Raw genomic sequence first — 27,341 nt, forward strand, 5'->3', positions numbered from 1 at the left:
TGGGAGGCTTAGTCAGGAGAATCACTTGAACCCGGGAGGCAGAGGTTGCAGTGAGCTGACATTGTGCCACTGCAATCCAGTCTTGGTGACAGAGTGAGACTCTGTCTCAAAAAATTAAAATAATCCCGGGCATGGTGGCTCATGCCTGTAATCCCAGCACTTTGGGAAGCCGAGGTGGGCAGATCACCTAAGGTCAGAAGTTTGAGACCAGCCTGGCCAACATAGTGAAACCCCATCTCTACTAAAAAATATAAAAATTAGCTGGGCATGGTGGTGGGCACCTGTAATCCCAGCTACTTGGGAGGCTGAGGCAGGAGAATCACTTGAACCTTGGAGGTGGAGGTTGCAGTGAGCTGAGATCACATCACTGCACTCCAGTCTGGGCAACAAGAGCAAAACTCCATCTCAAAAATAAAATAAAATAATAAAATGGCTTAAATAGTAAATGTTATGTTACATATATTTAACTATAATAAAACCTTTTCAAATTTAGTTTCCTCAAAACTTGGATTGCATTAAACTATCCTCACTGTATGTGTGAGATCATCTATAGAAAGTGGCTAGTGCTATTTTTGTATTTTTCCTCTAACAAATGTAGTTTAAGAACATGCCAATCTGATTTTGAATCACATAATCCGGTGGATGGGCATTGTTGGTGCAATATGCAATTGTCATGTCCCAGGCATCAATAATACCCACATTAAGATCCACAAAAATATCTCTTATGATAAGATTCTGAATATAGCCATGAAAGTCACTAAACATCTCTGCATTTTGATGTATCTCTCTGGTGTTTTCAGTTTTCAGTATCACCTTGGTCTCTGGGCTTCTCAAGAATAGACGTTCAACGGCCTTTTGAATATTGATGGCCCTACGGATGAAAATGTTGATGGGAAAAGGTCTGAAGTGTTGGCCGAGGGTAATGACAATGGCTGTGTTTTTGTCTCCTGCTACCCGGTCAATTTCCCGTGGGATATAGTTTTCATCTTTCACTGAGAATAACTTTTTGGTAACAAATGGATGACCATGTTTTTTCCACTGAATCAAAATATGTCTTTCAACATCCAGAAGAACGTGTGTTTTAAAGATCCCAGCTCCATGATGATCAAAATATTTTAGGGCTGATGAAAGACAAATCAATAAATCTTTTAACAAAAGGAAAAATGATATAACTTTAAACTGCACACAACATGTATAAAATTCTAACCAAGATCACTTCTAACTAAGCATTGTTGCCTATGTAGGGTGGATAATTTTACCAGGTGCGTTACAATCTTAACAAAATCTTGAACTTTTTATGAGAATACATGAAGAGGAAGAAAAATATTAACATTTGTGAATGAAAATATAAAATTTAACTTTTTATTAAAAGCCCAAAGCCAAAAGTTAGGCAAATTAAAAAATAATAATGAAATAAATATTAGAAAAGCAAAGCAAATAATTCTAATTATTATTTCAAAACCCTCAAAAGTCAAATCGAATTTCAAAATATAAATTAAATACATACTTTTTACAGCTTTTTGTAAGTAGTAAATCCACTGACGCAGTGTTGAATCTCCCATGAGATAAATAAGTTTTCTTTCCAAGCAGTCATTTATATTTTTTGTTTCATTGAACTTGATCTGTTTACAAAATGCTGTAATCCACATGTTTTTCAAAGTATAACCACTGGGGAAAGGAGTCTTCATTCCAATCTGGCAGTTCTTTTTTATGTTCTCGCTCTCTGGCAATACAAATTTCCAGACTAAGTAATTTTTATTACCACAAATTATTTTGGAAAAATGTTTCTCATTTTTGCCTTCCTTTTCCTCTTTTTCCTCCCCCTTTCTCTTCAGCTCTTTTTTGCCCTCCTTTCTTCCACAAGTATCTATTTAGTAAGATCATGTTAAAAGGGTGAATTAAATAGTTTTTCTTGAATAGTTTTCCTTGGAGTGGGGATCTGTTGGCTCTTGTGCATTTGCAATGTCTCCCTGGGCTCCACCTTGTCCCCAGAGCCACTCTGATGTGGAACAGTCAGCCGGAGTTAGGAGGAAATGTGGGGCCATGAAATATCAGAGCACAGTGGCCCTGCCAAATATTACACCAATGACATTGGCCTCGCTGAATTTTAAATCTCATCTTCCTCAAACTACTTATCCAGGAAAAGAAGCTTGAATGTGTTTATGAAATGAGTGTCACACATTGTTTATTTTGTGTGTCCCAGAATCATCTTCTCTGGCTAATAATTTTTCTAAAATCCTTAAATCTTAATTGTTGTGTCTAGAACTGAATGCAATAGTCTCAGTGTGATCTAACATAGAAAAAAGTAGGATCATGACCTCCCTTTCCTGAACGCTCTTCTATTAAAATAGCCTAAATTGTATTTACTGACTCCTATTGAGTTTTCCCCCAGGTAAGTGTCTGAGGTCACTTTTATATTCAACACTTAATATACACATCTTCTTTGTCATTTACCTGCATTGTTGGGGTATGGGGTACATATTTAGGAACTTATATTTATTCATATTGAATTACATCAGATTTTTAAGTGGCTCCAAAAATTACAGTCTGGTACTATCTTCCAAGAAACAGAAACTGACTGACTTTACTAGAAATTACTGTTCAGGCAAGAGGGAAACAAAAGAGGTGTTATGAGTACTCAAGTTGCCTCAAGAATCTAAGAACTTTCTTCAGTGTAAAAGTTGGGTGTGAATGATAGTTGCCCTAGCAGAGAAGGGATCTGTCTTCTTCGTAGATTGTAAGCTTTACACCTGGGTTCATGATTTATTTGTATTTATGTTCTCTACAGGGTTTAGCAAAGTTCTTTGTGTATAGTAGGTCCTCAGTAAACATTTGCTAAATGCATGAAAAAGGGGTAACTGTATACCCCGTTGATTGTTAAAATGGAAGTCCTTTGCTTTACTTTAATTTTGAAATTCACTTCATTTCCAGTATAGCACAAACATCACTTCTATGAGGGAAATGGTTTTGTGTTGACCACTAAAGTTCATGTGATTAAACTGAGAAAAAATTCACAGAAATTTCTAGTTCATAGAACTTAAAGTAAGATGGCTTGGCTAAATGAGAAATTAGAAACCACCAGAGAAATGTCCTAACTCTGAATCTGTGCAGCTCACCTGATTCATTTTTCACATAGCACCAGCACCTGATCATTGGCTCTGGAGGAATGAATCTCGAATTTAAATACAAATAGTCTGTACATTTTGAGATGGTGCCACTGAAGTTAATAGTTTCCCTAGCCTTTTATATCTGACTTGGGATGAAAATTGGTTTAAATCGATATGAAAATAATTTCCAAGAATAAAATCCCTTCTAAAACCCAAGGTGGTTGATGTAATTTGTCCCAGGAAATGAGAGATCAAATGGTTAATGTGGAATAAATATCTCTAAGTAAGCATGTTCTTTCCATGGATAAATTGTGATCATGGCAGGCAACAACACTCCAGACTTACTGTTACACGGTATGACCTCAATGGGGGTAAAGTTCTTCATCATTTCAACTCCTATGTTGGACCTGCAAGAAATGGGAAAATAAATTAGCTTAATATCTGCCAAATGCCTTTCCCCTCATTATTTTGATATATTTAAGATATCCTGGGGAAGTAAATGGGTCAGGATTCTGGAAAGCTGTTCCTCTGCTAATAGCAGGGAATCTGGAGATCCAGAAAAGTCACTCACCCTCCATATGCAATCCATCAAATCTATCTAACATCTATCTGTCTATCATTCTTTTAATTTTACCTTCTAAATGGCTGTCTACCACAAACTACCCTCTCCACCTTTTCCACCGGTAGTATTTCAGGCCTTCATCAACGTTTTCATAGGCCAGTGCTTCTCAAACTTGAACTTGCATCAGAATTACCTGCAGTACTTATTACAACTCTGATTGCTGAGCCTCACACCCAGAATTTCTGTTTCAATAGTTATGGGGCAAATTTTCAAGAATTTGGATTTCTATAATAACAAGCTCTTGGACAAACCCAAAGCCAATGGTCCAGTGACATTACTTTGAGAACCCTGTCCTAAATTATTATAATACTATCTTTCTGCCCTTTTGGTTTATTCCACCGAAATATAACCTCTATGCTACCTGTTTTATTTCCCTATGTAAAATGTTCCCATGACTTTCTGTCCTCAACCTACAGGAAAAGCTCCCTAACTGGTATAAAAATCTCCTATAAGTGTCTACATTGTCAGCTTCATCTTCATCTACTCTTCATCTTTTTGAGTTCCCAGGAGTCTATTTTTCACAGTCTGTTATCTCCCTCAGATAGGAATCAAGTCAATATTACTCACTATAATATTTCCAGTGCCCAGCACAGTGAGCTTCATCTTAATGATGCTACATTAAAATTAGGATTAAAACAATGTATTAACCATGTATCAGTCCAACGACTATGGTGACTATGTCTGGCCAAACTGAATTCACTCTAACAGAATGAAAACCATCTGGGGGAAGGTAGGCCCTTTCAGAGCCAGAGCCACAGAAACCTTCAAGAGGGATGGAGAAAGCACTTTCTAAGATTGAGAAGAATTGCCTGAATCTCAGGAAATGAGTTTTTGGGTCAAGTGAAGATAATATCCCCTTCATCAAGAAGGCCAGAGGACTGAAGAGAGGTCAGAGTGGCTAGAGGTGACGGCTGCATGGAGTGGTGGAGTCATGGGAGACAGCACTATGGCCCATTGACTTTAGAATAAGATCAACTGGGAATCCTGTTCTGACTCTGTAATTCAACTGGATATGTGACTTTGGCCAACCTATTTAATATGCCTAAATTTCCTCATCTTTAAAATGAGCATAATAATAGTCACTCCAGAGTATATTACTAAGGATTAATGGTATAATATAAGGGAGGCATCTAACATAAAGGTTGACATATAGTAGTGCTCAATAAATCATTGCAATTATTATTACTGAGGATCCCATCAGACCTATTTTTGGCACAAGATTAAGATTTGTCTCTAAGAAATTTGAACCTGACCAAACCTCTATTCTCCCATACCTTTCTCAGGTAAGCCTGAGATAACAAAAGAGATCAAGACCTTGTAAATTTGGTTATCAAAGAAAACTTTGATGCTACATTAAAATTAGGATTAAAACCATGTATTAATGTTATAAAGGAATTCATTTTAACGCCTCCTGTTTTTGTAATTGTGTATGTGCATTAAATTTTAAAAAGGGGTCTATAATTAATTAGACCATAATATAAACTAACAGAATAGTGAACAACTGTGTTACCTATATGATGTCTTCTCCTGTGGTAGCCCCTCATTTATTTTTTTATCACGATTATCCATAAAACTCTTAAATTAAAAAGAAAAAGACCTTTTTAATTTGAAGAAATAAATGTCCTAGGAAGTAACATTTCTGATTCTTCAGCCGGGGTTGGGAGAGAACCCAAGTTGGAAAATATATTTACAGTCATCCCTCAGTATATGTGGGAGATTGGTTCCAGGACCCCCACTGCATCTACAAAAATCAGCACACGCTCAAGTCCTGCATTCAGCCCCATGGAACCCAAGCATGCGAAAAGCCAGCTTTCCTTATATGTAGGTTTTGCATCCTGTGAATATTATATTTTTGATCCACATTTGGTTGAAAATTCTTTGAATATTCCACAAAATGCTAAGGAAGAATATAGGACTGGAACTTCACTCAGGGAGATGGAAAGTTTCCTAGAGGAAATGACGTCTAAACCAAAGCCTGTGAAATGCCAGAGGTGAGAGGACATGGTCCATTTGCGAAATAAAAGGAGTTTCACTGACCGACAGAGAGCAAGGCAGCATAAAGGTGAGACAAGAGGCTGCCAAGGGAGAAAAGTCTTTGTAAACATATTAAAGAGTTTAAATTTCACCCTTAGAGTCATGGGGTCATCTTAAAACTTTTAAGGAGAAAATAGTAAAAGATATAACTGCATTTCAAAAACATTTGTGCAGTCCAAGTCTGGGTTATTCAAGGATTAATGGTACTATGTTACAAATGAAACAGAAACTGGCTTAGTCCCTGTGTTCGTGAGAAGGAAAGATGTCAAAGAACTGGGCTTGGGTCTAGGAAGGGGCCCTAGAGCTTAGCAATAGAATGGTCCATGAGACTTCTTGGATGTGTAGTCAGCTGTTCCTTGCATATGCATTACATCACTTGTAAGGAGACTGAAATCTCTATTTCTATGCAGTAGAGGAAAAAAACTTAATAGCTTGAATAGAGCAGGGCATCTGGGAAGGATTTATGTCCATTTGGAAATAAAGCAGGTTACTATCATGATTACTGTCATGAGCACAGCCCCCTTGAGAAGCCTGATTAGGACCCAAAATGTGTGCCAGTCTGCCAGACTAGGGACTTCAGATTTCCTGAGATACAGCCAGCAACTGTGCAAGGATGGTACCTCCAACCCGGGCTTTCAATGAGGACTAACTCAAGAGGGATCCAACTGTAGCCAACAGGGAATATAGAATCAGGCACATATAGAACATATAGAATATAGAAACTTAAGTCCATCCTTACACTTAAGACATAATTCTGAGACCTTCAAGACAGGAAGAACTTTATGTCTCCATGATCATTTTTCCTTTGCTTCATAAAAATTTATTTTAAAAATCCCAGCTTCTTTTAGCTGAGCCAGAGGGGATAAAGAGATTTTTCCATACCTTGATCAGGAAAATGTAAAGAAGTGAAGGTGACGTAGGGGTGAAAGGGAGAGCCTGAAGTGATATAGGGTCAGTTGTACCCAACTCTGTGTCATCATAATGCTTAAATTGGATTTAAGCTTGAATTTGCAGGATATTGTGCTATCCTGGAAAGTTGCCCTTCTGAACACATATCAGAAAACTAAAGCCTTTCTATGGCAGCAGCTGCCAAACTGGGGAACCAAAGTCTCTTTAAATGATCCATAAAATAAGTGGTCTGTGGCCAAATAAATTTGGGAAATGCTGTATGCTCTATTCTTGCTTGAGGGGATACATATTAAAGTTTCTGAGAAGTCCTGCTACAAAGAAACCAACTTAACTTTAATTATTTCTCCAGATTGTATTATTTCAGGCATTGTGCTGGGCCTATGAGACAAAATACTGGCCCTGAATGACTTCCTGACAGACACAGATTGATGACTTCTAAGGCCCTGCCTACCTGTCTCATCTTGTCTCTCCCTCACTTCCTGCCTTCCAGCCTCACTGCACTCCACCCCCACCATGATTCCTGGAACATTCCAACATGCTCTTGCCTCAGGTACTATTCATTCTCTTGAAAATGCTATTTCCCGAAAATTGACATGGCTTATTCCCTCACTTCACTCAGGTTGCTGCTCAAGACAAGCCTTACCTGACACTATTTTAAAATAGCATCAACCATCACGTTTGAAACCCTTACTCTTATGACCTTCATATTAAAGAGTTTTAATATTAAAAGAGTTTAAATTTTACCCTCAGAGCCGTGGGGTCATCTTAAAGGTTTTAAGGAGGAAATAGTGAAAGACAAATCTGTTTATTTACTTTTTGTCCTTCTATCTCACTAGAATGGTAATTCCCAACACCTAGGGCTGTGTCTGGAATACAGAAGGTGCTGACTACTTATAAACTGAAAGAATGGTCTAGGCATGACGGCTCATGCCTATAATCCCAGCACTTTGGGAAGATGAAGTGGGTGGATCTCCTGAGGTGGGGAGTTCAAGACCAGCCTGGCCAACATGGTGAAACCCGGTCTCTACTAAAGATACAAAAATTAGCCAGGCATGGTAACGGGTGCCTGTGGTCCCAGCTACTCGGGAGACTGAGGCAGGAGAACTGCTTGTACCCAGGAGGTGGAGGTTGCAGTAAGTTGAGATCGTGCCACTGCACTCCAGCCTGGGTGACAGAGCGAGACTCGGTCTCAAAAAAAAAAAAAAAAAATGAATGAATGGTGAAAAGTAGTTAACACTTAATGCTCTGCAGAGCTTACAACTTAACAGAGGATATTAAAAATAAATTGGAAAATTAATAATGTAATAAGAATTATGTTGGGGAAGAACAAAATGCTAAGGAAGAATATAGGACTAGAACTTCACTCAGGGAGATGGAAAGTTTCCTAGAGGAAATGACGTCTAAACCAAAGCCTGTGAAATGCCAGAGGTGAGAGGACATGGTCCATTTGCGAAATAAAAGGAGTTTCACTGACCGACAGAGAGCAAGGCAGCATAAAGGTGAGACAAGAGGCTGCCAAGGGAGAAAAGTCTTTGTAAACATATTAAAGAGTTTAAATTTCACCCTTACAGTCGTGGGGTCATCTTAAAACTTTTAAGGAGAAAATAGTAAAAGATATAACTGCATTTCAAAAACATTAGTCTAGGTGCAGTGTGGAGAATAGACTGGAAGAAACAAGACTGAGGGCAGAGAAATCAGCTCTGGGGATTGTTGCAATGATCTGAGGTATGATGGCAGATTATACAAGGATAGAGGCAATCGTGGTAGACAGAAATGGGTGGGTTCAGGAGATAGTTGGGAGGTATGATGTATAGAACTTGATGATTCACTGGATGTAAGGGGTAAAGCTTGACTGAACAATGATATCATTCACCACTTTTTTATTGTACAGCATCTATTAATACTCTATAGGATTAGTATTCCATGGAACACATTATAGAAAGTACTGGTCTATAAAAAATTACTGAACCTGGAAGTACTGCAAACCATGGAGAACTATAGGTCTATATTAAGTGCTTCACTGGTTATACTCCTGTCAGCAAATAGTTCTAGAGGTGACTTGTATGGATCCCTGTGAACACACTCCAAGCTGAACGGACTCTGAGGACCTAATTATAATTTAGTCAACATAATTGACATGATACAAAAGTTTGATTAGGCAAAACTACTAGGCAGAGTTTAGTCAAATACCTCATTTTGTCTATTATTGTATTTGGAAGCCTCTTTACCTGTGGAAAAGGCTCCATTCTTCCTTACTAAGATAGGAAATATTTCTTGTCCTAGTGGTCATGTGGGTCAAGGCCTCACAGGGCATATGTTGAGGCCTCACACAGTAGAAGGCTTCATGATCTCTGTCATCCATGTACTGGCACAGTTCAGCATTTGTGTTTAGGGTCAAGCCATATTCAGTGAAGACATTGGAGGTTCTGTTGGCAAACAGGCCAGTGAAGATGATCTTATCACATCCTTGGTTCCTTGCCCTCCAGAGAGCTGACACCCCTTCACTGGGGTGGATGAGTAGCAGAGACAGGGAGACCTGGCCGTCCCAGAACAAAGTGAAGCTGACCAGGTAGGTGCCGTTGTTGAAGTCAGTCACCTTTCCCGAAGCACCTGCCATTAGGGCTGGGGAGGACATCCTGGCCCTCAGGAAATCCCCACCATATTGCTTCCTGCGTCCCAAGTGGTCCCTCGCTTCCAGAAGGATGTCCAGCTGATCCCCTCTGCAGTACGTATCTTGAGGGTTAAGGATGGTGGCTGTGCTGTGTGTGGCACTGGTGGTGGTATTCACATGGGTGAATGGTCTGGGTGGGATCTGCTGGTCTAGTTTCTCCATAATGTCCTTTATTCTAAGTTCAGTCTCTTTTGGTGAAACTGCTGGACACAGTGGTGCTTCAGAGTGTGAAGATTTTTTGAAGATGTTCCCTTGGTTCAGGGTAATATGGTTTTCCAAGCTGAACAACAACTGAAATATTGAAAGGGAAAAGAAAATATCATCAGCAAATAATAGTGCTTGCTTTTCTATATAAATTATTATGGCTTATTTTATACCTTTCAGTGTGATAAATTAAATATCAAAAATCAATACTAACTGATTTTCAGTTATGGAATCATCAGAATTGGTTTCCATGTAGTATGACTTCCTCTGCTGCCAGCAGATGGTTTTCTTTAGGAGTCACAGGTTTAAAAATTAACTAGATACAATCAATACAGATTATTTCATAATTCAATTTTGGAGTTTTTCCTTTTGCTATCCCCTCACTTGACTTTTCTTTTTAAAAATCATATTATCATTTTCTATGTCGACAATGCAGACAACAGAGCACAATGTGGTACATGTTTCATGTACACTGGGAAAGAATGTATATTCCACTGCTGTTGGAGGAAGTGTTTTATGAAGGTCAATCAGATTTAGTTGAAGGATTGTGTTCTCTAGTTCTTCTACATTTTTACTGACTATATTAGTTTCATTGGGCTGACATCACAAAACATCACAAATTTAGTGACTTAAAACAACATAAATTTATTCGCTCATAGTTCTGGAGGCCAGAAGTCTGAGATCAAGGTGTCAACAAGGTTGGTTCCTTATGGAGGCTTCGCGGAGGAATATATTCCATGTATCTCTCCTAAGCCCTGGTGGTTTCCAGTAATCCTTGGTGTTCCTTGGCTTGTAGATAGTTTACTTCAATCTCTGCCTCCATTTTTATGTAACCTTCCCCTCTGTGTGTGTTTTCCCCTTTTCTCCTCTTAAAAGGACATTTGTCACTGGATTTAGGGTCCCCCTTAATCCAGGATGATCTCATCTTGAGCCTTTTCACTTACTTACAAATATTTTGTAGCTTTGCTATTAGATGTACACACATGTATTGCTTGTTATATATTTGGGGTGAATTGTCACTTTTATCATTATATAGTGATCTTATTTATTCTTAGTAATTTTCCTGGTTCTGAAATCTACTTTGTCTGACATTAATAAACTCATGCAAGCATTATTTTGGTTAGGTTTTGCATGGTATATCTATTTTTGTCATTTTACTTTTAGCCTACCTATAGCTTTATATTTAAAATGGATGTTAGCTTATGGTTGGTTTCTTTTCTTTTCTTTTTGCTTTTTTTTTGGATATGGAGTCTCACTCTGTCACCTAGGCTGGATTGCAGTGGCACGATCACAGCTCACTGGATCCTTGATCTACCAGGCTTAGGTGATCCTCCCACCTCAGCTTCCCAGGTAGTGTAAGCCACCAGCACATTGCTAAATTTTGTATTTTTTGTACAAAATTTTTTGTAAATTTTGTATTTTTTGTACAAAATTTTTTGTAAATTTTGTATTTTTACCATGTTGCCCAGGCTGATCTTAAACTCTTGGGCTCAAGGAATCTGCCAGTCTCAGTCTCCCAAAGTGCTAGAATTATAGACCTGAGCCACTGAGCCCAGCCTGATTTTTTCTTTTTCTTCTTCTTCCTCCTCCTCCTCCTCCTTCCTCCTCCTCCTCCTTCTTCTTCTTCTTTTCTTCTTCTTCTTCTCCTTCTTCTCTTTCTTCTTCTTCTTCCTCCTCTTCTTCTTCTTCTTCTTCTTCTTCCTCTTCTTCCTCTTCTTTTTCTTCTTCTTTTAAATTGAGATGGAGTCTCACTCTGTCGCCCAGGTTGGAGTGCAGTGGTGGAATCTCGGCTCACTGCAACCTCCACCTCCTGGGTTCAAGCAATTCTCTTGCCTCAGCCTCCTGAGTAGCTGGGATTACAGGTGTGCCCCACCACACCTGGCAATTTTTTTTTTTTTTTTTTTTTGTATTTTAGTAGAGATGTTCTTTCACCATGTTAGTCAGGCTGGTCTTGAACTTCTGACCTCATGATCCGCCTGCCTTGGCCTCCCAAACTGCTGGGATTACAGGCATGAGACACCATGCCTGGCTGATTTCTTCTTTTTACACATTCTGACAGTCACTATTTTTTCACTGATGTGTTTGGACTATTTATATTTAGTGTTCTTATTGATATGCTTTGATTTAAGTCTATAATTTTAATAATTGTTTTCTCTTTGTTCTCTCTTTTTCTAATTCCAATGCCACTACTTTTAAATGTACCAGAACTCTCTGTTCTCCTTAACAAGTTGAACAAGGGGAACTAAGTTACTACAGCCTAACCAAGTTGGGTTTTGCCAAAACCTGATCAACCTGGGGTAAGGAAAATATCCAAACCCAGCCTCCATCTGGCCTTCTTATTTCGCCTAAGGATTGACGTGGGTATAGGAAAATGGGAAGCTGACAAGCACTTGTGAAGGTCACGATTTAAGGGCATAAGCTCACTAAAATACTGAGAATACATCACAGTACTACAGAATGCTTCCCCTCCTGCACATCTTACAACCAACTCAATAGGAATTCTGTATAGAAACAGAAGATTATAGCGAAAAGCACTGCAAGCCTCAGACCCTATTTAAAAAGGGGTCCCTAGAAACACCCAAAGATGAAGTCTCTAGGAAAGACATAAAGATGGAAACTGGAGGAAATTGTAGCCTCTGACACAATATCTACAGTAAACAGTAAACACAGTCTAACTCCTAACCACATAAACATAAAAGCTCACACTAAAGGCCTATCTCAGTTTCAGTTGACCAACTATATCATATCCAGATTTCGATAAAAATTACAAGGCACACAAGAAGAAAAAAATACAGTCTAAAGGGACAATGCAAGCATCAGAACCAAACTTAGTTATAATAGAGATTTTGAAATTATCAGACCGGAAATTTAAAATAACTATGATTGAGGTATTAATACTTAGGGCTCTAATAAAAAAAAAATACACAACAAGAGGAAACAGATGGGTAATGCAGGTAAAGATGTGGCAACTCTAAGAAACAATCAAAAGGAAATGCTAGAAATAAAAAAAACACTGCATCAGAATAAAGAACATCTTTGATGAACTCATGAACAGACTGAATATAGTCATGTGAAAAATAAGAGAGCTTGAAGGTATGTCAACAGAAACTTCTCAAACTAAAAACAAGAGAAAAAGCATGAAGAAAGTACAGAATATCCAAGAACCATGGGACAAACACAATAGGCATAAATACACATAATGGGAATACCAAAAGGAGAATAAAGAGAAATAAAGAGAAAGGAACAGAAGAAACATTTGAAGAAATAATGACTGAAAATTTTTCCAAAACTAATAACAGAAACCAAGCCATAGATCCATTTTGAGCATTTAAAGACATTGTTTGGCCACTTGGCAGTGGTGACTACAGCAGGCATTTTGGGCTCAGGCCGGAGTTTGCAGCATTTGCTCTGGAAAGGCAGAAGGGTACCCACAGTCGGAATTGAGTGGTGAATGCGGAGAGTTCCCCAGCAGTAGGCACTGGAATTAGTCTTCTTCCTGTCACAGGCCTGGAGCAGGAGGAGAGTTTCTGAAACCGGGGTTTCTCCTGGGTGGTGAGGCTTGTAGCCAGGGACAGCTTTGCAATCTGGAACCAGTCTGTGTGTGTCAATCCTGGTGTTCCAGCGTGCTCCCTTGGCCATTTGGGGGATAGTGCCCCATCAGCTCCAAGAAGTAGAAGGGAGGCAGACCTCACTTTCCCTGGAGATCTAACCTTCAGCACTATCTGCCCCTAAGGGAAGGGGGAGCACAGCTCATCAAAGCCCCCCTTGGGCCAAAGAAAATGCAAGCATGGTACCAGCTGCTGAAAGTGGCATCACCAAAGCCCAGGAGTGCATGTGGAGAGGAGGTCATCGCTCACCCCCACCTTTCTTCTCAGTGTACTGCTGCAGACTTAGCAGCAGCTCTTCCTATCAGGGCATGGGGACCATGGAAAGAGCTTGCTTCCCCAGTGTCTCCACCACCACTGAAGGTGAATGTGTTCTAGGAGAGGGTATGTTTCACACTTCCCAATTTGTCTCTGTCCCTGCCCCTAGCTTCCAGCTATTACTCTTAAATGCCACACACTAAACTGCCGCTTGAATTACACCACCAAACAAAATTACATTGCTACAAAAAGCAATATCCGAGAAAGCCACTGCAACCTATCTGTAACCAATGAGCCTATAAAGAGCTTAGGCACCCTGAAAACACCAAGAAACAAAGCCATTTGATCATACACAACATACACCATAGCCATACCCCCAAGAAAAAAAAAAAGAAAAAATCAAGAATCCCTATCCAAATGATGGCAAATTCAAAGGAAAGAAAAGAAGTGTCGACTTTCTCAGATGAGAAGGAATCAGTGTAAGAACTCTGGCAATACAAAACACCAGAGGGTTTCATCACCTCCAAAGGATGCCATTCACTCACAAACAATGTATATTAACTAGAATGAAATATCTAAAATGACAGGTGTAGAATTCAGCATGTGCACGGCAAGGAAACTAATAAGATTCAAGAGAAATTTGAAATTCAACACAAGGCACCAGAAAAAGTGATCCAAGATTTGGAAGATGACATAGCTGTACTAAGAAAGAACCAAACAGAACTTCTGAAGTTAAAAAATTTACTAAAGGAATTTTAAAATACAGTTGGAAACCTTAACAAAAGACTAAGCAGAAGGAATTTTAGAGATCAAAGACCAGTTTTTTGAATGAACCACTCAGATAAAAATAAAAATGAAAATAATTTTAAAAAATGAACAAAGCCTTTGAGAAATAAGGGATTATGTAAAGTGATCAAATCTATGACTCACTGGCATTTTTGAGAGAGAAGAGAGAGTAAGCAACTTGGAAAACATATTTGAATATAGGAAAATGTCGCCAATCTTGCTAGAGAGCTTGACATGCAGATACAATATCCAGAGAACTTCGATGAGATACTATACAAGGCAACCCATCCCTAAGGTACATAGTCATCAGGCTATCCAAGGCTAACACAAAAGTAAAAATCTTAAAGGCAGCTAGAGAAAAAGGTCATATTATCTATAAAGGGAAGCCCATCAGACTAACAGCAGACTTCTCAGCTGAAACCTTATAAGCCAGAAGAGATAGAGGTTCCATTTTTAGCATTCTTAAAGAAAATAAATGCAAGCCAAGAATTTCATATCTCACCAAACTAAGCTTCATAAATGAAGGAGAAATGAAGTATTTTCCAGACAAGTATTTGTTAAGGGAATTCATCACCACCAGACCAGCCCTACAGAGGAGTATCTCCTTCAAGAGTCCTAAATATGGAAAGAAAAGAATGTTACTGGCTACCACAAAAGCACACACAAGTACATAACCCACAGATTCCATAAAGTAACCCCTCAATTGAAACTACAAAGCAACTAGCTAAAAACACTGTGGCAGGAACAAAACCTTACATATCAATATTAACCTTGAACATAAATGGCCTAAATGTCCCACTTAAAAGACATAGAGTGGCAAACTGGATTGAAAAACAAGATTCATCTTTCTGCTGTCTTCAGGAGATTTATCTCACATATAGCAATACCCGTAGGCTCATAGTAAAGGGATGGAGAAAGATCTATAACACAAATGGAAAATGAAAAAGAGCAGAGTTTGTTATTCTTGTATCAGATAAAATAGATATTTTTTTTTTTTTTTTTTTTGAGACAGAGTCTCGCTCTGTCGCCCAGGCTGGAGTGCAGTGGCCGGATCTCAGCTCACTGCAAGCTCCGCCTCCCGGGTTTACGCCATTCTCCTGCCTCAGCCTCCCAAGTAGCTGGGACTACAGGTGCCCGCCACCTCGCCCTGGCTAGTTTTTTGTATTTTTTAGTAGAGACGGGGTTTCACCAGGTTAGCCAGGATGGTCTCGATCTCCTGACCTCGTGATCCGCCCATCTCAGCCTCCCAAAGTGCTGGGATTACAGGCTTGAGCCACCGCGCCCAGCCAAAATAGATTTTAAACCAAAAAAAGTTTTAAAAGGACAAATAAGGACATTACATAATGATAAAGTGTTCAATTTAACAAGAAGGTGTAACTATCCTAAATATATATGCACCCACCATTGGAGCACCAAGATTTATAAACCAGTTACTTCTAGATCTAAGAAAAGACCTTGACAGCCACATGATAATACTGAGGGACTTCGACACCCACTGACAGCATTAGATATACCACTGTGGCAGAAAACTAACAAAGAAACAAAGCAATTCTGGACTTAAATTTGACACTTGACTGATTAGACCTAATAGACATCTACAAAATACTCCACCCAACAACCACAGAACATACATTCTTCTCATCTGCACATGAAACATATTGTAACATTGACCACATGCTTGGTTATAAAGCAAGTCTCAATAAATTAAAAAATATTGAAATCACACCAAGCATCTACTCAGACCACAATGGAATAAAAATAAAATAGAAAGCAACACCAAGATGAACTCTCAAAATCACACAAATATATGAAAACTAAACAACTTTCTCCTGAATAACTTTTGAGTAAAGAACAAAACTAAGGCAGAAATTTTTAAAAATTGAAACAAATGAAAATAGAGACAAAACATACCAAAATTTCTAAGATGTGACAAAGGTAGTGTTACTAAGAAAGTTTATAGTGCTAAATCCCTGTGTCAAGAAGATAGAGAGACCTCAAATTAATAACCTAACTTCACACCTAACGGAAATAAAAAAAACAAGAACTAGTCTCAAAGCTAGCAGAAGAAAAGAAATAACTAAAATCAAAGCAGAGCTAAATGAAATTCAGACCCCATAAAACATACAAAGAATCCACAAAACAAAAAGTTGGTTATTTGAAAATATAAACAAGATCAATAGACCACCAGCTAGATTAACAATGGAGAAAAGAATGTCCAAATAAGCACAATCAGAAATGACAAAGTTGACATCACAATCAATCCCACAGAAATACAAAGACCTTCAGAGACTGCTATGAACATTTCTATGCAAATAAACTAGAAAATCTACAAAAAATGGATACATTCCTAGAAACACACAATCTCTCAAGATTAAACCAGGAAGAACAGAAATCCTGAACAGACCAAAAATGACTAAAGAAGTTGAATCATAATAATAACTGTTTAAAAACAGAAAAAGGCCTGGACTACATGGATTCACAGCTGAATTCTACCAGATGTACAAAGAAGAGTGGTACCAATCCTACTGAAACTATTCCAAAAAATCGAGGAGAAAGAACTCTTCTCTAACTCATTCTACAAAGCCAGTATCATTCTGATACCAAAATCTGGCAAAGATACAACACCAACAACAAACTTACAGGCCAATATTTCTGGTGAATATAGATGCAAAACTCCTTGATAAAACACTAGCAAACTGAATTCAGCAGCACATCAAAAGTTGATTTACCACAATTAAGTGGGCTTTATTCCAGTGATGCAAGGATGGTTTAACATATGCAAATCAATAAATGTGATTCACCATGTAAACAGAATTAAAAACAAAAACTATATCATCATTTCAATAGATGTAGAAAAGGCATTCAATAAAAATCCAACATCCCTTTATGATAAAAACCTTCAATAAACTAGGCATCAAAGGAACACACTTCAGAATAATCATGACTATCTGTGACAAACTCATAGCCAATATCATAATGAACAGGCAAAAAATGAAAGCATTGTCCTTAAGAGCTGGAACAAGGATGTCCATTCTCACCACTCCTATTCAACACACTGGAAGTCCTAACCAGAGTAATCAGGCACGAGAAAAAAATAAAAAGCATCAAAATAGGAAAACAGGAAGTCAGATTATCTCTCTTCATTGATGATATTATTCTACACCTAGAAAACCTTAAGATTATGCCAAAAGACTCCTAGACTTGATAAACAGGTCTTTAACAAAGTCTCAGAATACAAAACTTATGTACAAAAATTAGTAGCATTTTTATAAACCAATAATGTTCAAGATAAGAAAATATCAAGAATCCAATCCTATGTACAATAGCTACAAAAAATACCTAGGAATACATCTAACCAAGGAGGTGAAAGATCTCTACAAGGAGAACTACAAAACATTGATGAGAAAAATCGTAGACAACACAAATGGAAAAACATCCCATGCTCATGGATTAGAAGAATCTATATCATTTAAATGTCCATACTGCCCAAAGCAATGTACAGGTTCAATGCTATTCCAACATCAGTATTCACCAAATTAGAAAAAACTATTCTAAAATTCATATGGAACCAAAAGAGAGCCCAAATAGTCAAGGCAATCCTAAACGAAAAAGAATGCAGCTAGTGGCATCACATTGTTCAACTTTATACTTCACTACAAGGCTACAGTAAACAAAACACCATGGTACTGGTACAAAAACAGGCACATAGACTAATGGAACAGAATTGATACCCCTGGAATAAAGCCACACACCTATAAGCAACTAATATTCAATATAGTCAACAAAAATAAACACTGGGGAATTCAATAAACGGTGTGGGAAAACTGGTTAATCATGTGCAGAAGAATAAAACTGGACCTCCACCTCTTACCACATAGAAAAATTAACTCAAAATGGGTTAAAGACTTAAATATAAGACCTCAAACTATAAAAATCCTAGAAGAAAACTTGGGAAATGCTCTTCTAGACACTGGCCTAGGCAAAGAATTTATAGCTAAGCCCTCAAAAGCAAATGTAACAAAAACAAAAATTGATAATTGGGACAGAATTAAACTAAAGAACTTCTCCACAGCAAAACAAACTATCAACAGAGCAGACAAGCTACAGAATGGTAGAAGATATTTACAAACAATGTATTCAACAAAGGACTACTGTCAAGAATCTATAAGGAGCTTAAATCAACAGGAAAAACACAAATAGTCCCAGTAAAAAGGACACAAACAGATATTTCTCAAAAGAAGACATACAGGTGGCCAACAAATATAAAAAATGCTCAGTATCACTAATCATCAAAGATATGCAAATCAAAACTCCAGAGAGATACCATCTTACACCAGTCAGAATGGCTACTATTAAACAGTCAAAAAATAACAGATGTTGGCAGTGTTGTGGAGAAAAATAATTGCTTACACAATGTTGGTGGGACTGTAAATTAGTTCAGGCATTGTGAAAAGCAGTTTGAAGATTTCTCAAATAACTAGAAATATAATTGCCATTCAACCCAGCAATCCCATTACTGGGTATGTACCCAATGGAAAATAAATTGTTCTACCAAAAAGACATTTGTACTTGTATGTTTATTGTAGTGCTATTCACAATAGCAAAGACATAGAATCAACCCAGGTGCCCATCAATGGTGGACTGAATTTTAAAATGTGGTACATATACACCATGGAATACTACAAAGCCAAAACAAAGCACAAAATCACGTCCTTTGTAGCAATATGGATGCAGTTGGGGGCCATTATCCTAAATGAATTAACACAGAAACAGAAAACCAAATACCACATGTTCTCACTTATGAGTGAGAGCTAAACGTTGGGTATATATGGACCCAAGATGAGAACAATAAACACTGGGGATTCCAAAAGCAGGGAGGAAGGATGGTGAGGATTGAAAAATCACCTATTGAGTACTATGTTTGCTACTGGGCAATGGGAGCATTAGAAGCCCAAACCACATCATCATGCAATATACCCATATAAGAAACCTGCACATGTACTCCCTGAATCTAAAATTTTAAAAATTATAAAAGTATTTAGAAAAAAATAAATTATAGAGAAATCTCATGTGCCCTTTACTGAGGTTTTTTCAATGGTAACATCTTGCAAAACTAGTAAAATATTGCTACCAGCATATTGAAACTGATATAGTCAAGATACAGAACATTTCCTTTCCTTCATGTTGCTGTTTTTTTTACCATGATTACTTTTCCCTCACCCTCTCCCATTCCTTAATTAATTTCTGGCAACCACATATCTGTTATTTATTTCTATGATTTTTATCATGTCATAAATATTATATAGTAGAATTATGCAACATATGAGCCACAAATATGAGCAAGGAAAAACAAAAAGTTTTGTGCTAGACCCTTAAAATTAGGCACAAAAGGAGGAAAGTCTCTTTAAAATAGTAGTAGCAGGGCCAGGATCAGCATTTAATGCTCAATTTCACGTGAGGCCCAGTTGTTTCATTATTTAATAACCTGTTAAACACACACACACATATGCACACACTAGAATTGCCAAAGACAAAATGCTTGCATCTCCCCAAAATTCATGTTGTAACCTAATCTCCAATGTTGCTATAGATAGAATATTTGTGGTTCCCCCAAATTTGTATGTTACAACTGAACTTTCAATGTGATGGTATTAAGAGATGGGACTTCTGGAGAGGTGATTAGATCATGAGGATGGAGCCCTCATTAATAAAGTTAGTGACTTTACAAAAAGGACCCCAGAGAATTCCTTTGCCCATTCCACCATTTGAGTACACATGAAAAGATACCTATCTATGAACAAGGAAGCAGGCCCTTATCAGACACCAAATATGTTAGTGCCTTGATCTTGGACTTTGCAGCTTCCAGAACTGTGAGCAGTAAATTTATATTGCTTGTAAGCCATTCCGTCAGTGGTATTCTTTTAGAACAGCTTGAATGGACTAAAACCAGGGTTTCACACACATATGCACACACATTTCAAATATATAGATATTTCAAAGATTTATATACATTAAGGGATATACATTTTTTCAGAAGACCCTAAGATATCTTGTTCTCCATGATATATCTGACCAACTGTCACCAATTACTACATAATCCTCCTCTTCTCTGTCATTTTTTGACCAACTGGATTCTTTTACTCATTTACAGAAGATCATGAAGAACTTGACTCCTAGTCTTAATCACTAGAAGTCTTGACATCCTCCAGGTAGACTTCAATATCCATGGAGGCAGTTCCTCTAATACCTAAATTTCTTTGCTCTTGAAGCTTCTTGGCTTTAGAGAACTGTAAGAGTAATCACTTAGCAACTCAACTTCCTGTCACACTGCCAAACATGTGTAATCACACTTTTTCTTTTTTCTTTTTCTTTTTCTTTGAGGTGGAGTCTTGCTCTGTCGCCAGGCTGGAGTGCAGTGGCCAGATCTCAGCTCACTGCAAGCTCCACCTCCCGGGTTTACGCCATTCTCCTGCCTCAGCCTCCTGAGTAGCTGGGACCACAGGTGCCCGCCACCACGCCCGGCTAATTTTTTGTATTTTTTAGTAGAGACAGGGTTTCACCGTGTTAGCCAGAATGGTCTTGATCTCCTGACCTTGTGATTCGCCCCTCTTGGCCTCCCAAAGTGCTGGGATTACAGGCTTGAGCCACCACACCCGGCCTAATCACACTTTGTCTTTTCTACTTCCTACTTTCTTCTATTAGCCTTTTTCCATATGAATTAAAATGTATTCAAGTATCTTCCACATTACAAAAAGGAAATTTTTTGAGCCTCTGATTCCCCCTTTAATTGCTATTCTAACCTTCATCAGTTCCTCACCTCTACCAATTAAGTTTCTCAAGGGTCCTCTTCCATCCCATGTGTACCTTCTCCACCACCACTAACTCCTCAGCCCAGTGCTTATTTTGTTTCTCAGGATTATATCACTAGCAACTTTTTCTTCTCACTTTATAGCTCATCCAAGGAAATGTCACAGACTACAATGACTTCAGCTGCCATTTGTATTCTGATGTTTCCTAAATCTATTTTTCTAAGCCAGGTCTTCCCCAGCTTCAGATCTATATATTCAACATCTCCACTTGATTGACCTAAAATGACCCAAACCTAGACTGTTCATATCTAAACCCATCTTTTGTCTTCCAACTATTTCTCCTACTCTGGTCAATACTTCAGTGAATGGTATCACCAGCCATGCAGTTGTACAAGCTTGGAATGTAACTCCTGGTTAAACCTGCCTCTTTGCCTCCCATAGTCAATCACTATTACTGTCAATTATAGACCAAATTCATTGACTTTTCTCCATCCTTATTGTTAATAGCTTATTTCAGGCCACCATTACCTCTCACCCAGATAACTGAACAGTCTTTCTTTATTTTGTTATTTACTAGTTATTTATTAAGTATCTACTATGTACCAGAGACTGTTCTAGGCACTTGTAATACCAATGAACACTTACAAAAATCTTTAACTCTTGGGAGGCCAGGGTGGGTGGATCACGAGGTCAAGAGATTGAGACCATCCTGGCCAACATGGTGAAACCCCATCTGTACTAAAAATGCAAAAATTAGCTGGGCATGGTGGCATGTGCCTGTAATCCCAGCTACTCAGGAGGCTGAAGCAGGAGAATCACTTGAACCCGGGAGGTGGAGGTTGCAGTGAGCCGAGGTCACATCACTGCACTCCAGCCTGGTGACAGAGTAAGACTGCATCTCAAAAAAAAAAAAAAAAAAAAAACTGACTCTACAAATGTTACTATATACTAGGTAAAGATAGATAACAATCAATGAACATAATAAATGAGTAAATCATATATTATTTTAGAAAGTGAAATGTACTATTACAAAAAATAATTCAAACAAGAAAGAATTGTATGGTAAATTTAGTCCTAGAGTAAAATGACTGGTTGTTAAAGGAAAAGGGATGTTCAGGACAAACCAGAAAGTCCAAGCATGTCATGAACAGCCTGTGTAAGTGACAATAAGAGGATTTATTTTTAAAAACTCAAAAACTTTTAAATGGTCTAGTTCTCTATGATTAAAGGGAAGATATAACGGTCTTTCTATAGATCAGGTTTGATGTAAAAAAATAACCCACTTATACACTAAAGAATAGAATTGGTTAGAACAATGAAACTTTCTTAAGGGTTTATTCACTCTTAATAAATTATAAGATATTTTAATTTTTAAATTTTAACCCAAAGTTCAACTTTTATTGCATCTCACAGGTTTTGGTTTTCTCCCCCCTTTTAAAAGACATGAAATAGTAACACTACCCTTCAACTCATTTTCGGTTCATATAAGGTTTTATTTTTTTATTTTTTATTTTTTCCTCCTCAGGCTCTGTTTCTTGCGGCCTGATGCTAGCAATGTTTTCTTAAAGTTTAAAGGAAATGTCTTCTTCCAACATAACATTCTATGCACTACAAAAGGTCTTTTCTTTTGCCTTTGGTAACTGGACTAACAGATTTTAAGTTTTATCAAAATAATTCCTATGCCACTATTAAGTTTGGTTTGCTCAGGAAAAAATTGAGATTAGAAAAATTTTAATTAATGTTATTACATCCTTGTATCTTCCTGTATGTGCTTTTAAAGTCCTTGTGACATTGAGTTACAGGGCTTTGACTTCTAGGTCTAAAAAGAACACTAAATTTAAGCTCTGACAGCAATTAAAACCTCATGTTCAGGCCTGGTAGAAGATGCCAATCAAAATTAACTGCATTCCTGAGACACAGGGCTAGAAATTAAAGCTATTCAACTCCTCAAGGCTCAAGGACTATCTTGGAAGAGGTGGGCATATGAGATTGTAACAGCCAATTTTAAAAGATAAAATAAGTTCAGTTTCTCTATAATCATTAATGTCAAAGGCACACTGATGCAAGACCAGCATGTGGGCCCCTATGTCAGATTAACAAGGTCTTCTTGAAGCATTAACCTACTCCTTAATAAAGGTTATAAAGACTTATGGAAGTTATATCTTATGATCAGGATGACAATTTTATAGATTGTTTATAAAATTTTGGAAAATAAATTTAATTGGCTTCCTGCTGTTTTTATTAGGGCGTATTGTTTGGAAAATTAAGTCTCCTCTCTCAAAGAATGAAGGTTTTGCCTTTTTAAAAAAATCCTTGAGTTATCACTTTGGTAAATGAATGATTTATTTTACAATGACCTGTGATCCTACTTTGTAATATCAAGTGTTTTAAACGTTTGATATTTGATAAACTTTCCAAATTCAAATTATAAATTATGTCTTTTTCTGACCTTATTTATCCTTTAAGATATTACTAATAGGTCCCCTAAAGTTCAAAAATGACATGCTTGTCTTACTTGGTATAAAAATTATACAGGAAGCATTGTCAAATATAAAATGGTATTTAGTTTTCTTTGCACTGTATTTGTGTAAATATGTTATTAGTATGTATTCCAAAATTATGGGAAACTCCTATAATTCTGATATCACTTAATGTATGTTATCAGTAATAATTATAATTGCTATGTTAAAAAACATTCAGAGTAAGGGGAATGCTAAGAGGTGGGAGTGGAGATGTGTCTGGTGTTAAATCAAGACGATGAAAAAAACTTGAAGGAAGTAAGAACTACGTGGAAGTTACATGGAAACCTGGAGAAAGGGAAGAAAAGAAAACAGCCAGTGCAAGAATGTCTTGGACCAGGCCTAGTGAGTTTCTGTGCCCTTTATTTAAATGAGTCCAGTAAAACACTGTGCCAAGGAGTTTGGGCCATACACATGCTGCATGAAGAGCCGCTGAAGGTAGAGTACCATATTCAAATTTTCATTTTAGAAATAAAATTTCAGATTCTTGAACACAAAGATGATGTCCTATATTTCTGTATCTTTAATTCCTAGACCAGTGCCTGACACACAATATACACTTAACAAATGTTTGTTGAATGAATGCTTAGAGTAGGCTGAGACTGGAGGCAGGGAAATTAATTGGAAAACTATTTCAACAATCTAGATGAGCAATGACAAAGTATTGGTCTAAAGAAAGACAATGTGGATGGAGAAAAAAAGGACAGACTTTAGAGACATTTTGGAGGTAGGATTGATAAGACTTAGTGGCTGATAGCTTGTGGAAGGAGTTTTAGTTTGATTGACTACACAAGCTATGACAACAATTATTAAGACTGGAGAGATAAAAGTAGAGAATTTGTTTCTATTTGATTTTGTATGCTTGTTTTGTTTTGTTTTTATTAGGGGATGATGGTGAGACAGATTATAAATTTGGTGTGTGTGTTTTTTGTGTTGGCAGTGCTAGTGGAAGACTTAGGTGGAGATATCCAATGAATAGTACATATTCAAGAGTGGGGCTGGGAAGAGGTTTCAGTCTTGGAAGGACATAGCAGAGATTCTCAAATGTTAGCATGCTTAAGAATAAGCTGAGGAGCTTGCTAATACTTTGTAATCTTAGGCTCAAACTGAGATTACAGCAGTTCTGGAGTATGGCTCAGGAATCTGCATTTTACACACAGGAATAAACACAGGTATTCTGGGCAGAAGGCTTCCAGACCTCACTTTGTGAAACACTATAATATTGGTAGTGGATAGGACCTGGGCAAATGAATTAAAGGTACAAGCATAGAAGAGAAGAGGATCAGAGGAAGAAATCTAGAGAACATACATTTATAGAGAGGGCCCAGGAAAAGAAACCTCCTGTGCTGTGCTCTGAAGGCTTTTTTTTTTTTTACCAGTTCATATTACTGGCTGAATGCTCTAGACTGTGGTGCTTCTTGTTTGAAGCTTGGAGGTAAATCTGCATTAGACAAAGGTTAGAGAGACACTTTTAAAGGTAGTTGGGGTCAAATGTAAACGGGCCTCAAATGGCTAAACAAAGGAGTTTGTTCTTTATATTGTCATTGGTGAAAGCGTTTGATCAGGACCAGAAGATGATGAAAGCAGAATTTCTGAAAGATTATGTTTGTACTAAATGGTCGGGAAGAAAAGAAACTGGAAGCAAGGTGAGTTAAGAAAAACTTACAAAGGGAAGAGTCAAAAGACACTAAACTACTTAAAGAATAAGAAAACCCCTGTGAAAAAGGCAGAGAACTGAAACAGAAACTTAATTAGTTTGAAATCTCAGAGGCCAAGGGAGGAGGAGAGAATTTTGAGGCTGGATGCTTACAGTGTCAAGTAGTACAGAGATGGCACAAATCCATCTGCCATTTTCTAAAGAAAAACAATAATAATGTATACATTGCCATTTAAAATAGTAATAATAATATATGCACTGCCAAAGGGATTTATGCAGAACAGTGAACCCCGATCCACATTCTCCTGCTAAGATGACATGCCTTTAACTTTTATTTCTTGCCATGATAAAGTATGCATTGCTGAAGGGATTTATGCTGAACAGTGAACCCCCGATCCACGTTCTCCTGCTAAGATGATATGCCTTTAACTTTTATTTCTTGCCATCATAAAGTATGCATTGCCAAAGAGATTTATGCTGAACAGTGAACCCCCGATCCACGTTCTCCTGCTAAGATGATATGCCTTTAACTTTTATTTCTTGCCATGATAAAGGGGGTCATTCAAATGAAGTCACTGTGACCTTCTGTGAAATTTTTAAAAAGGAAACTTCCTACCTTTGTGTGGTCTTTTGAAGCCAAGTAAATGACCCAGAAAATTAAGATAAATATCAACATCAGCAGTAATTTTCGAGCTATGGCATTTGGAAACAAAGTAAGTATCCTATAAGAGAGGACAGGAGAAATAATCACATTAAATCAAATAAGCACGACATGGCTCCATATACTTTGGTTCCTCTTCAGTAATTTCCAGAACAAGGTGATGTTATCCTGGATTTTCCAAAAGTTCCTTTATATCTTCTATTGTCAATCAGAAACAAAGTGCTTCCCTGAGGCAGGGAACAAAACTCCCAGAAGGACTCCTGGTTTCTGATGCTCAGGCTAATTCTTTGGGTTTGGAGTCACATCACATACTGGAACCTGTTTTCTTGTCCAGGTCTCAGCATGGACAACAAGATTTTAGATTATTTACCAGAAAAACAGTACCCCCACCCCCACCCTACCCCCGCCGTGTCCTCCAGTGAATCCTGGTCTCTAAATCTCTCTCTCTGATACTCACACACACACACACGCACACACACAAAAGCACACACGTGTTGTCTGGTGCCCTCTCTCCCTGGTCTTATCTGCTTCCAAGAGCTTCATTATAAACCTCCCATTTACTTTTTTAGGCAGCTTGTTGCCACCTCAGTTATCTCCTCAAGCCAATGCAGTTGATTAACACTGCCAAAAAGAGTAAAAGTTACAGTCTTTAAAAAAGCTCAGTGTTGAGTGGTTAGAATTTTAGTGTTAGTTTTTAAAACCCAGAATCCCAAAAGTACGTGGCAAAGAGCTAAATTATGGCAATCTTTACTAAACGTTTTTGACCAGGACCCACAGTAAAAAAACAAAAACAAACAACTCCCTCGCCAAAAAAAAAAAAAAAAAAAACACATCATACCAAATCCCAATTTAGGACACATGAATGCATACACACAAACACACACACACACACACACACACACACACACACTGCAAAAAACTCATAAAACAATACTTATCTACACTGCACACAACACACTATGATTTTTTTTCTAGTTACTGTTTTATTCCATTTAATTGTATTCCATTTTAAAAGTATTTTTATGTCCAAGTAAAATGATTTTACTATCCTCTAAAGGGTTGCATCACACCATCTGAAAAACACCAAATGGTCTATAGTTCTCCCCTCCCTTCCCTGACGTTAGCTTGCCAGTAAGAGTTGGAAAGTACCACACCTATGGATGAATATTTTCTCCATCATCTTCTCATGTTCTCACAGGAATTACAGTTGTCCAGAGACTCTCCTTGATTAAAGCAGTCTTTGCATTTATTTTAGGGTTGGAGTTTCCCTATGAGCTTCATTGATCAAAAGCTGAAATGCTATTTGTGGCCACAGCGTGCCAGCTGGAATCATAAACCTCCCTTTTCATGATCTGTTCCTGCCCAACCCACACCACAGAGCCAGAAGAAAAACGCCACGAGGAAGCTCTGAAGTTTGTTTTTAGAGACTGGACGTCTAATTGCAGCACTGTGTCACCTTCGGTTGAGGTTTTACTTATTTATAGACAGAGTGCACTTCC

At 37.8% G+C, this 27,341-nt stretch overlaps 1 protein-coding gene across 1 annotated transcript; it reads right to left on the reverse strand.

Annotated features, from left to right (window-relative positions):
* Positions 1–446: 446 nt before the first annotated feature.
* On the reverse strand, positions 447–27,072 carry NXPE2 (neurexophilin and PC-esterase domain family member 2). The gene is made up of 6 exons (XM_010372355.2): positions 26,997–27,072; positions 25,798–25,903; positions 8,901–9,634; positions 3,453–3,514; positions 1,508–1,723; positions 447–1,121 (listed from the first exon to the last, which is right to left on the reverse strand). Exons 1-6 carry the CDS (start codon positions 27,020–27,022, stop codon positions 586–588), a joined length of 1,680 nt encoding a protein of 559 aa, XP_010370657.2. The 5' UTR covers positions 27,023–27,072; the 3' UTR covers positions 447–585.
* Positions 27,073–27,341: the final 269 nt, after the last annotated feature.

This window comes from Rhinopithecus roxellana, chromosome 15 (assembly GCF_007565055.1).
Source record: "Rhinopithecus roxellana isolate Shanxi Qingling chromosome 15, ASM756505v1, whole genome shotgun sequence".
NCBI classification, from domain to species: domain Eukaryota; kingdom Metazoa; phylum Chordata; class Mammalia; order Primates; family Cercopithecidae; genus Rhinopithecus; species Rhinopithecus roxellana.

Coding starts and splice junctions, on each gene's coding strand:
- NXPE2 (XM_010372355.2), bottom strand. CDS start 27,022: ATGATGGAGAAAATATTCATCCATAG. Junction 25,904..26,996: donor GAGAAAATATTCATCCATAG/GTGTGGTACTTT, acceptor CCTCTCTTATAG/GATACTTACTTTGTTTCCAA. Junction 1,724..3,452: donor TGAGGTCATACCGTGTAACA/GTAAGTCTGGAG, acceptor TTGTATTGCCAG/AGAGCGAGAACATAAAAAAG.